Source organism: Castor canadensis, chromosome 3 (genome assembly GCF_047511655.1).
Source record: "Castor canadensis chromosome 3, mCasCan1.hap1v2, whole genome shotgun sequence".
Lineage (NCBI taxonomy): Eukaryota > Metazoa > Chordata > Mammalia > Rodentia > Castoridae > Castor > Castor canadensis.
Window position 1 is genome coordinate 81,567,095 of NC_133388.1, and position 12,414 is coordinate 81,579,508.

At 37.9% G+C, this 12,414-nt stretch overlaps 1 protein-coding gene across 7 annotated transcripts in view; it reads right to left on the reverse strand.

Moving 5' to 3' along the window:
* The window catches only part of LOC109676129 (RNA-binding protein Nova-1-like), a 115,578-nt gene that overhangs the window by 74,713 nt on the left and 28,451 nt on the right, over nucleotides 1-12,414 (reverse strand). For 2 of the 7 annotated variants that reach the window (XM_074068294.1, XM_074068293.1), the window contains exons 1-2: nucleotides 9,407-9,518; nucleotides 4,226-4,281 (exon numbers count right to left, since the gene is read on the reverse strand). Coding sequence is in view for 4 of the 7 variants with exons in the window: in XM_074068287.1 (XP_073924388.1) it covers nucleotides 9,407-9,518; nucleotides 9,756-9,766 (123 nt within the window). In the remaining 3 variants the exon portion in view is untranslated. Of the gene's footprint in view, nucleotides 1-4,225; nucleotides 4,475-9,406; nucleotides 9,519-9,755; nucleotides 11,676-12,414 lie in introns of those variants that run through there. The other 5 variants (XM_074068290.1, XM_074068288.1, XM_074068291.1 and 2 more) reach the window with 5 other exon arrangements.

Sequence of the window (12,414 nt, forward strand, 5' to 3'; positions counted from 1 at the left end):
GCCTTCACACAAAGCACTCTGTAAACAGTTGGACACAGGGATCCTGTTCTGAGGACCGGAACATTTCCTACCATTACTACTGAAACCAAAGATGAATTCCATTTAAGACACAAGCAATTACAGAGGCAAAGCAAGTAAAGTAACAGTGGTCAGAAAACACCAATGAGATGAATTTCCCACGAGAAACTGTAGTCTGATGGGGGAAGGGAAGCCTCTGCCTTGTCCAGTCTTACAGCTGTTTTGTCCCATGGAGGTACAAAGAACAAAGACCTTGGCATTTCTACAGTCAGGTCATTCTCAACTCTATAGAATATCTGAGTCATTTCTCAGAAATCAGCAATTTCACTTTTAAAGATTAATAAGAAGAGCTGGGGGTGTGGCTCAAGTGGCAGAGCACTTGTCTAGCAAATGTGAGGCCTTGAGTTCAAATCCCAATACCGATCCACAAAATTAAAAAAAAATTAATTAAAGATTAACAGAGTATAGATATAGACAAACTGAAACAGTAGTAATCACTTAACTAATTGAGTTTGGAAAATACTGAGTAAGTTTATACAAGGATTTTGTTTTTGTTTTTTTTTTAGTACTGGAGACTGAACACTGGGCCTCATGCTTGCTGGGCAAGTGCTTTACTACTTGAACCAGAGCCCTTTAGGATTACAAGTATATACTATCATACTTGGCCCACACAGCGGGTTTTGAAAGCATTTTATAATCTGCAAATATTCTGTACAAATAAATTTTATAATTTCCATTCCTCCCCAACATTAACAGGGGTAGGGAGAAGAAATCAACAAACAATTTTCTGATTTGCTTGGAAGTTATTTCATAACATAAAGGAAAAATCATTTCATATTGCCTTTGCCAGAAGTTCCTAAAGTACATTAGTCAGAAGACTGGAAAGGGGCAAGTGTTTCTAAGTAGTTTGAATGTGAAACAAAGATTGGATGGCGTTACCGAAATGGAAATATTTATGCAGTGAGGACTCCTGACACGTTCCCAGATGTTTCTTCTCTTTTTGGCAAGGGGATTTCAGGCTAGTTTATTTTAACTTTTCTTCTTTCTATAAGCAAACAAGCCCTTATTTGATTTCCAACCAGTCTTGGTAGCAAAGGAGGGGGGGAAGCTTGCCAAAGAGCAGAACACTACGGGAAATGCAGGTGGGTGGTGAAAAGTTGGACAGGAGTCAAAGGACAACCCTGGCAGATGGACACACTCTCTAAAACTGCTTCTCTAGAAGTTTTCAGCCAAGCAGTGACTGGCTTGTTGCTCTTACTGGCCACATGGATATCTTTCTACCACACAGGCCTGGCAAGCAGCTAATCTATCACAAAGCCCTTCATTTTGTGCAAGAAACAACTTTCAATAAGTTAAAGAGTGGAGATGTCACACATTTCACTCCCTCTGCTTGCTTACTGGGAAAACATGAAAGCTGAAGAACTCTTAGTACATTGCTATCGTTGATTTGTGCTTGCTTAGAACGATTGCGTCTATAGTGGACAGCACATTTATAAATTAGTCAATCATGAATTACAATTAGGAAAATATTTCCAATGTAGAGTCCAATCAGTCGTCAACTAGGAGAGGCTAGCATAGTGGTTAGGAACAAATCTGAAGCCAGGCTGCTCATTTTGTATCCCTGCTCTGCAGCTAGCTTGTGCAAACACTTCACCTTTCTAGGCCTGGTTTCTCATCTGTAAAAGGAGAGTAATAAAAATCACTTTGTTATAGGGGTGCTGTGAGGATCCAATGACTTAATCTACATGTAATACTTTGGACTGACACCTAGAAACGAAGAAGTGAGTGCTGTACAAGTTTTAGCCACCCTCCATAGCCCTGCTGTTTTTTTTTTTAATAAAGTTTTCAGTTGCTACTAGTCAAAGTTAGATTCCTAATTTTAAAATAATGTAGTAAAATTCAAACTTTTTTTATGGACAAAAACAAGTAAAACCTTTTATGTAGAATATTTTCACCAAAAACTAGAGCTATAAAGAAACCATAGTGGACGCATCTCTAGTACTCGTCTCATGCCATGAGCACACCATGCAGGCACTGCTGTAGAATGAGATACTTTGTTCATTATTCAAGAATAATGTTTGTCCACATCCATGTTTATTGCGGCACTATTCACAATAGCCAAGTTATGGAAACAGCCAAGATGCCCCACCACTGACGAATGGATTAAGAAAATGTGGTATCTATACACAATGGAATTTTATGCAGCCATGAAGAAGAACGAAATGTTATCATTCGCTGGTAAATGGATGGAATTGGAGAACATCATTCTGAGTGAGGTTAGCCTGGCTCAAAAAACCAAAAATCGTATGTTCTCCCTCATATGTGGACATTAGATCAAGGGCAAACACAACAAGGGGATTGGACTTTGAGCACATGATAAAAGCGAGAGCACACAAGGGAGGGGTGAGGATACGTAAGACACCTAAAAAATTAGCTAGCATTTGTTGTCCTCAACGCAGAGAAAATAAAGCAGATACCTTAAAGCAACTGAGGCCAATAGGAAAAGGGGAACAGGTACAGGTACTAGAGAAAAGGTTAGATCAAAAAGAATTAACCTAGAAGGTAACACCCACGCACAGGAAATCAATGTGAGTCAATGCCCTGTATAGCTATCCTTATCTCAACCAGCAAAAACCCTTGGTCCTTCCTATTATTGCTTATACTCTCTCTACAACAAAATTAGAAATAAGGGCAAAATAGTTTCTGCTGGGTATTGGGGGGGTAGAGAGGGAGGGGGCAGAGTGGGTGGTAAGGGAGGGGGTGGGGGCAGGGGGGAGAAATGAACCAAGCCTTGTATGCACATATGAATAATAAAAGAAAAATGAAAAAAAAAAAAGAATAATGTTTGTGAATGCAGGCGTGATGTGTTTTGAGGGATGGAGGTGCCTCTGTGGCTTCCACACTTCCACACTGGCCCCACACTCTGGCCTATCCTGTAAAGGGTCCTTCTATACCCACCCTATTGGCAGAATAATCCACCTCCCCTCAAATGTTAGTCTGATTCTCGTGGCTGTGACTGTTTCCTCCTTGGCTTCTGGGCTGTGTTGATGTCTTTTTGAAATAGGGTCAATTGGAACAAGCAAAATATTTTTTCGTGTTATCTATAATTGCTAAAGCTGGAGAACATTATGCTCAAAATCCTTTAAGAACTCTAGGAGTGATATCGCTCAAATCTTGATTTGTTGAGAAAGTTTCTGTAACTATCATACTTTGCAATAGCTTTTCTCTAACGACATCTTCAAAGAACAGTTTATTTATTTTCTAAATCACTTCTGATGCTGTCCTTTTCCCTGCTTTTGTGTTGCAGCAGACTCCTAGTCTCCATGTCCTTAATCTGAGGAATGGATTGCCGCAGCACTCCTTTGGGTGACATTCCCAGAAACGTCAACCAGATATGTTGACCAGATATATTCTTCTTTATTACAGTTCTTCCCTCCTTTCAGTACACTATGTTAACATTTAAAGTGAAATATTCCCAAATCTTTATAGCTACAACTTTAATAAAAGTCCTTTTTCTTTAGATTTGGAGAGCATACAATCAGTTAGGGATATAATTCTCATTAATCTTGGTTCACTGCACAGATAGCCTTTGAGTTACTGTCCAATGTTGCTACACCTCTGTGCACAGGGACAACTGAGTGGAGGAAAGGGAAAGGAGATAGCAGAGAACTGAAACGCAGTGCCCTCAGATGCCCTGCCTGGTGGTAAATAGTCCTTCAGAATTTAGAATAGTGATTCCCCAATTAGATTGAGCTATCAGACTTGCTCTTCTACTTTCCTTAGAAAACCAGGCCTAATCTATCCAAATGTACATCACTATCAACTGGAAATTAAAAGAAAAAACAAAACTATGTAGAACTATATAGGAGAACAAGAGCATCTAGCTCCTAGCACCACCATGGCAAGAACTAAAAACAGGGAGAGAATATTCTAGAATATAAAAAGATTATAGCTCACTTCTCATTAACCTTACTTCCTGTCCATGTTTCTAAACAAACCAGGCATCCTTAGAGTTTGTTTTGTTGGTTTTTTTCCTTCCAGTTTTTGTTTTTATTTTTATCACAGCCACGTGCTAAGCTTTTCATTTACAATTTTAATAGTGTCTCTATGATCTCTAGATCATAAACCCATTACTTCTTCTTCCACTAGCTTATTAATCTACTAAAAACCTCACACTGTGAAAACAAATTAGAATTACATAACCTACCCAGTTTTTGACACTGCTTTCCAGCTCTTTAGCAATCACTTCAGATTCCGATAAAACTAAACACAAAAGCAAGAAATACATAACTGAAATTAATTTAGTACCTTAGTGGTTAAAGCAGAAATGCAATCACTAGTTCAAAGCCCCCAAATCAGCCTTACAGCTGTCTTATCTGATCATTGTTTATTTGGGTTTATTCATTCCAAAGTTACTTCAGACGATGCACTCCCAGAATTTCATTATTTCTTGGTACTAAGAAGAAAACACAGTTTTTAGTTCTTAAAATTCACTAAAAAATAAAAACAATGTGAATATCAGCTTCAGTAATTCCCTTGGGCAGGAAATTTCCATTAGTTTCTTGTAGTGTGACATTCTACAAGGCCAAGTGATGACAGAAGGCATCAGGTGAAAATTCAGCAGAACAACTAAGGGAAACAGGTTTTCAGGATTCAGCCAAATTGAAGAGAGAAGAGTAAGCTCAGGAAAGAAGGGCATGGTAAAAAAGACCTGAAAAAGTTTTTCTTCAATCAATCCCAACTGCAGAGCAGATATCTGAATAGAATCTGCAGCTTTGTAGAAAATTATTCTCTTTGGAAAGTCACAGGCATTTCAGATAAAGGTGTTCAGAAATCAAGGCGTATCAGAAGCCTTTCAATCTTCCAGTTCCGGGACACTCACTCACCACTGCAATGGCAGCCACTTTCCGTTCCCTCTTTCCACACGCTTGCGCAGAGCTGTAACTATTTTGTTCCTAAACTGCTTCAAGGTATGAAACACTCAAGCAAAAGGCCAGATTTCTGAAAGTCTCCATATGCTTATGGCAATATATTATCCAAACAATTCTCTTTCTGACACAGCAAATTATTTTGTCTTTTACTAGGAATTGTAGAGAGTAGCTTGCAGTTCTAAAAAGCATTCATGCCCACGTAGGCAGTTTCAGGAAGTTTTATTGTTGAACTTCCAAGGAAGCTAATAAACATTTGTCTGGTTTCCCATTTAGACTTTTAGTACCAAAAGAATACACAGCACGAGCGGAATTTTTTCCAAATTAGATATTTATATCAGCAACAAAATTTTATAGACTGCACCAGCTTAAAAGGACTTAAGTAGAGAAACAGTGTTTTACAGAGGATGGGCAGGTGACCTCTACTTCACCCTGGGCATCGTTCAATGGACTGGAATGACTGCTCTCAGGAAACATGTTCCATTTAACTTCTTTCCTCTTCCTTCCCTAGGATCCCAAGCTCTCTGAAAAGTGTAGTCTGGCTGAAGAGGTAGTAGTGCCAAACAAACTGGCTTCCACACAACCTGGAAACTACGCAGACTTCTCATCACAAAGCAGCACCTCTGTTCACATAATAAAGAACACAGCTATATCTGCTAGATGCAAGGCAGAAACTTCTATAGGTACTTCCACTTGACAATCACTCCCCAGGCTACAGGTACCGAAATGTTTTATTTCGTTAGATTTCTTCAATACTTGCTATGCTTCTTTTAGCACTGAACTAAAAGATTCCACTTTTGGAAGTGAAATCCACTTTAAGCTGTGACATATTTCTTAGATGGCTTATCCCACCATTCTGGTAAGGCAGACCCAGGACAAACTGCATGGAGATAACTTGTCAGATCTCACTCTGTCTACATTTTCCTAAAATGTGCAGAGTATGTTAATACAGCATTTATTTGTCCATTGCACTTTCAGTTTTTAAAGAGAAGCCATATTTTGTTAGAAAAATAAATGATACCTTTAATGATAAAGTCAACACCACATGTTGTTGTGACTGTGGTGTTGTGCTAGTTATGACATAGATTTTAAGGTCCAAACTTTAACCTGCACATACTATTCTGAAAAGATACTCTCTATGGTGACCTGCAGGTGGGGAGGTGGGCTGCTCAATGGTTTTTTTCTCTATGTACTAAATAAATCACTTTATTATTCTAGTGCACATGCCCAGGATGGCTGCCATGACAATGGACTAATAACACTAAACAGAAACTTCCTGAAATTTCTACTGTATATAAAGAGTATAGGTTGACAAAATTACAATTGTATCAAAAAATGTGGACAAAGGCTGAGATCTGTGTGAGTAATAGGACTAGAGACTTTGGTTCTTTTTTAAGAAAAATTTTAAGTGGCTATTATACTCCTACATTTATAAAAGTAATGAAAAGGGATTCGCTAGATGTGTAAAAATTAATACTTTCTTGTTTAACCATGTTCTATGTCCTCAGCAAGCTATGTTTAACCAACCCTACAAAGAGGAAAAGGTTAAATGTCAAGAGCTATTTTCAGGTAGGCACAGTGGCCCAAGTCTATAATCCTAAGTACTTGAGAGGCAGGGACTGGGAGAATAGTAGTTCAAGACTAGCTCAGGTGGAGTTTGTAGTCTCCATCTTAACCAGTGGCTGGGGACAGTGATGAGTGCCTGTCATCTCAGCTAAGCAGGGAAGCACAGTAGGAGGATCACAATCTAGGCCTGGGCTTAAAGCAAGACTCTGTCTCAGAAATAACCAGCTGGGGAATGGCTCACGTGGTACAGTACCTGCCTAGCCACTGCCAGGCCCTGAAGCCAATCCCCAGTATGGCCAAAAAAATAACAGCTATTTCCCATTTTCTTCCTTATTTCTCTGAATGTCCATAAAACTTTCCCTGGTTAGAGTTAGGCTCCTTTAAAAGAATAAGTATACATTTTAAAGTCTCATGCATTCATTTCTTCAATTCAATCCTTCTCATTTATTAATAGAGCACCTATTATGTTTTAGGAATTAGAGTGGTGTTAGCAAGAACTAAACACATACAAGATAATTCCAAAAATGATACTAGATCTAATCTAAGGTTGGATCATGTGCCTGTTTGGGGGTGTGGGGACGTGACCTCTCAGAATGAGTGATCAAGGAGGTAGCACTGAGTGGAGGCCTGATATCAGTGGTCAACTATACAGAGAATCAGGACAGGGCAGGCAAAAAGCTAGCAGAAAACAGAGAAGGGAGAAGCAAATGGCAAGGTTGGGAATGGAAACATTCATATTTCTAAGGAATTTGCAGAGGCCCATGTAGCTTGAGTACCATTAAGGGGCTGAAGGACAAGAGAGAAGCTACAAGAAGACTTCAAAATGAGATGCACAAGATGGTTCAGGGTCTTGTAAGTCACAGCTCAGATTTAGATTTATTCTAGTGATAATATCTGCAATTAACAAAAGTTAGATTTACTCATGCACTCATTTGACAGTTATAAATGCAAAAGTAAGAGCTAACTGATTCTTTAAAAATTATTTGCCCTACTGTCTATAAAATGGATTTTAATAAGTGGGAGAAGAGAACAGGAGTGGGGAAACCACTAGGTGGCAACACCAGGGGTTACAGGAGAGAGGATGATGGCTTGCAGTAGTGAGATAGCAGTTAAATGGACAAAAACGGTTGGATCAGGGATTTATTTGGAAGGCAGAAACAATAGTTCTAGCTAATTGATTAGCTCTGGCCAATTGATTAGATGTAGGGGGATAAAAGAAATGGGAGAATCAAGAATGATTCCAAAATTTGTGGCTTGAGTAGCTAGGTGGGCCAACTACTTTCATTTGAGATGGACTAAAAAAACTTGGGAGAAGGGATTGGGTGAACAAAGAAGAAACCAATAGCTTTGTTTTGACCATGTTAGATTTGAGATATCTATTAGACATTAAATGGAAATGGTAACTGGGCAGCTGGATGTAAAGATATGAAGCAGTGATAAGGGGTCAAGGATGAAGATATAAGTTTGTGATTCTGAAACAGATAGATGGTTTTGAAAATGACATAACTGGAAACTTCCTAAGGAGAACATACAGTAGAAGGCAGACAGGTTGAAACAGTATTCAAAGGTCAAGAGGGATAAGACACAGCAAAGGAGACAGAAGCTGTGCTCAACACACAGACCATACAGTTTTTGTGTGTACTGAGGACTAAGTCCTCACAAAAAGGGTCAGTATTTTCAGTACTATTTTTGTTGCTGTTATGCTTTATTTGTTTATTTTTGTGTCTACACACTGCCTTTGGGAACTGAGATTACTTTGTCAATCTAAGCACATTATGCTATTATTACCATGATGCCTAATTTTATTGAATATTACAGGATGCATATGCTCCTATGGAAAATGTTTTTCAATGTATTTATTTAGAAATTTTTAATTGTATCCTATATCCTATCAAAATTGGTCATGCACTTTTAATGTAATTAAAAAGAAAACCAAAATGTATGGAGTCCAATTAAAAGAAAAACTTCATTTCTATGCCAAAGTTGGAGAAATTGGGTGATTTCCCAAAGGTTACAGAGCAATTTAGGGAACAAATAGTTAATAACTACTGAACACCTAGATGAAGCAAAGACAAAAAGACCTGTAAAGCAATAATAAATGCAAGGAAGAAAAGTACCAAAATTGAAGTAATTAAAGAGAAACAGGAATAGAATACAAATACAATCTCGTAGAAGACAACTGAAAGGAGCACAAGATATTAAGAAACATGGTGGGAGAAACCCTTACTAAAATAAAAAATTGAGCTTATAGACTTTATAGACTATATTGGTTAATATGAAGACATTTCTTGGCTAAGTTGCTAAGCCTAAAATGTAAAGAAATAAATTTTTAATATTAAAATGAATCCTTTATTAAAGGGGAAAAATCAGCTTGGCTATCAGCTTCCACTGACAACACTGAGTGAATAAGCCAATGAAACAACCACAAAGTTATAGGAGAAAGAAAGTTCAAGTATAAACACAGCATGAAAGAACACAGGAACTGTATGTTGACACACACAGTTCACTTGACAAGGCTCTGGATAATCCAGATGAAACCCAGCCTATCTGCAAAGACCAAAAATAAAGGCTTCAAAATGGAGAGGCTGTGGTAAAGGATTTGGAATAAACATCGAATCCATTAATATACAGAACTAAGACTCACAATGGAAGGAAGCACGCTGGCAGAACAGAATGTTCATATTATAGTCCCCGACAAAGTAAAAATACTGCAAGTAACAGAAGCCAAGGGGAATAGGAAGAAAGCTGGGAAGAAGTATAAGAATTTGTTTACAAAATCAATAATGTCACTCTCCAAAACAAAACTACTAAGGCACATATGTTAGATGCATTGTCGCTGTGACAAATACTTGAGAGAAAGAATTTAAGAAGAGGAAAGGGTTATTTCAGCTCACCTTTTCAGAGGTTTCAGTCCGAGGTTGGTTGGCCCGTGTTTCTGGGCCTGAGGTGAGGCGTTCTCTCATGGTGGAAGGATGTGGCAGATGAAAACTGCTCACCTCTTGGTAGCTAGGAAGCAGAAAAATTAACAGGAAGGGGCCAGGGTCAAGATATACCCTTCAAAGGCATTTCCCCAGAACATATTTCCAATGAAGTCCTAAGTTTTGCAGTTCTACCAACTGCCAATAGTCTATTCAAATTTTGAACCCTTAGTGGATTAAACCACTGATTAGGTCAGACACCTTATGGCATAATCATCTCTGGAAATGGCCTCAAAAACAACACCTAGAGGTCTGCTTTACTAACCTTCTAGCCATCTCCCAGTCATATGGTGTGGTCAATCAAGATTAGCCATCACAGCAAGCACACTGAATCTTGATAAAGAACACCAAAAAGTGCTTTTAAGGCCCTTAATAAGTGTAAGATACTTCTTTTTAAAGAGTCTCAAAAATACGTGACTTATGTTTGACATATAAAATTAATGCATTTTCACACAGTTCTTTAGCTCTCTTGGGGCATCAGGATGACTAGAAAAGGAGAACATACAAAGAACATACAGAAAACCTTTCTATGAAACTGATTTTCCCACAGAGAATCTGCACCATTTACATCTATATGTTACAAAAGCTGAAAATAATTCCAATATAGCACTGAAATCAAAATGCTTTAGTTAAGTATGAAAAATTGACAGAGCAGATGTAGAATAATTAAGCATACTCAGCTTCTCATATCAACAAGCCATTTTACTACACAAAGTATCCTGCAGAGACTCCTCATTGGAGATAGATTTTCTGGGCAATATTTATAATATAGGAATCTCCAAATTATAGAAATGAATTTGGGGCAATGGAAGAAAAGTAGAAGACATAGAAAATAATACTGAATATGAGCTAAAGATGAAGTACTGAAACAAACGAGACAACCAAAAAACAAATGAAATACAAAATCCAGAAAAAAATTCACATACGTGTTTCTTGCCAAAATCCCCAACAAAATTAAAAGTCAAAATAACCAATAATCTGAATAATCTGAATTTCCACATGGAAATATAAGTTGTAGATATAGATGTGACAAGAGAGTTATGACTGGAAATGAATTAATAAAATGGAGTTGGATGGGCTTTGCATACAAAATAAATGTATTTTCTAAAAATATAATGAGCAAATGTGCTCATAAAGAGTATAAAATTTTCTACTTGCAAAATATGCACTTGGACTTGAAAACGATAATAAACTAAAGCAGAATTGTATTAGACTGCTTTTTCTCTAATGTCTTTTCTTGAAACTGGAGATTAGCCTCAAAAGTCTTTCTTCTCAGATGTAGTATTGCTCTTGGAAATGATAATCTTTTCCTGATGAACACACACCTCAAATAACTTAATATCCAAGCACAGACCAGACAGGAATAATTCGGCAACTCTCATTAATATCTACTTTCAGAGGAGAGACCTAGCCCAAGACGCTACAACAAACAGAAGAAATAAGAGAAAGTGTAGAATCCAAAGCACATGTGACCCTTTGGTTTGAGAGTATTGCTTTGATTTGGCTAGAACCAGGTGTCTTTGAACTTTGCTTACATTTCTGTGTCAGAAGTTGGTTAGCTCCATTGCCTAGGGTCTGAATTAGGCCAGAGTCAAAACTTATAGACATGTGGGAGTCTAATGGCTTACTCTATTCATTTAATCCCAGAAATCTACTTCAACACTGACATTTGTCTTTTCGATGCTCCTGTTATCCCTTCCTACACACCATGTGGATCACAGCAAAAGAACATGCATGATTGCTGAGTAGGCACAAGGGATGCACTGGATGCACCACAACCACAGTGGCAACACAAGAGATCACAACACAGTTTGTAGTGAGATGAAGAAATGGAAAACATAGCCATAGGTAGAGAAGAGCAGAAATTCCATTCACTGTGTAAGGGCACTGTGTCTTATAGACTGGATTTCATCGCCTCCAAGTCACCAGCAATTATTAAGAGGATAGGTAAGACACCTAAAAAACTAGCTAGCATTTGTTGCCCTTAACGCAGAGAAACTAAAGCAGATACCTTAAAGCAACTGAGGCCAATAGGAAAAGGGGAACAGGTACTAGAGAAAAGGTGAGATCAAAAACAATTAACCTAGAAGGTAACACCCACGCACAGGAAATCAATGTGAGTCAATGCCCTGTATAGCTATCCTTATCTTAACCAGCAAAAACCCTTGTTCCTTCCTATTATTGCTTATACTCTCTCTACAACAAAATTAGAAATAAGGGCAAAATAGTTTCTGCTGGGTATTGGGGGAGGAGAGGGAGGGGGCAGGGTGGGTGGTAAGGGAGGGGGTGGGGGCAGGGGGGAGAAATGAACCAAGCCTTGTATGCACATATGAATAATTAAAGAAAAAAAAAAAGAGGTTCTATTATTATGTGACACTACCTAAGTAAAGAGACTAGCAACTAAACTATGACACAATGCTTTTTTATCACTTTGTACTTACTGAAATAGCTTTTAGACTTATACGTGTCATGCATCATGCTGCTCATTCCCATGTATGTATATAAATACACACACGCTCTAACTGAACAGTATTATCAAATGCAGTTTATGGGGCAATTATACATAAACCCATCTTAATTGAAGCCACAACAATATGAACAGTTATGCCTAATCTGAACATGCAATCACAATTATGTCATGACTGCCACCTGGCTGATGACAACTTAAAGACACCACAGATGCTAAGAGGCATCTTAATTTTAGAGAAGAAAAAGAAATCTTAGAAATACATGAAATATAGTAACTTCTATCACCACTTTGTATTATAACTGATGTACATTTTAAATGTGTGTACACTCAGAAAGAACTTTAACCAAATATTTTCTTGGCTGTGTTATCTTTAAATATTACTGTTTCTGACATCCAAGTTTACTGTCCATTTGGGCACACACACAGCCATTTGGCTAAAATAAAAGAAAATTAC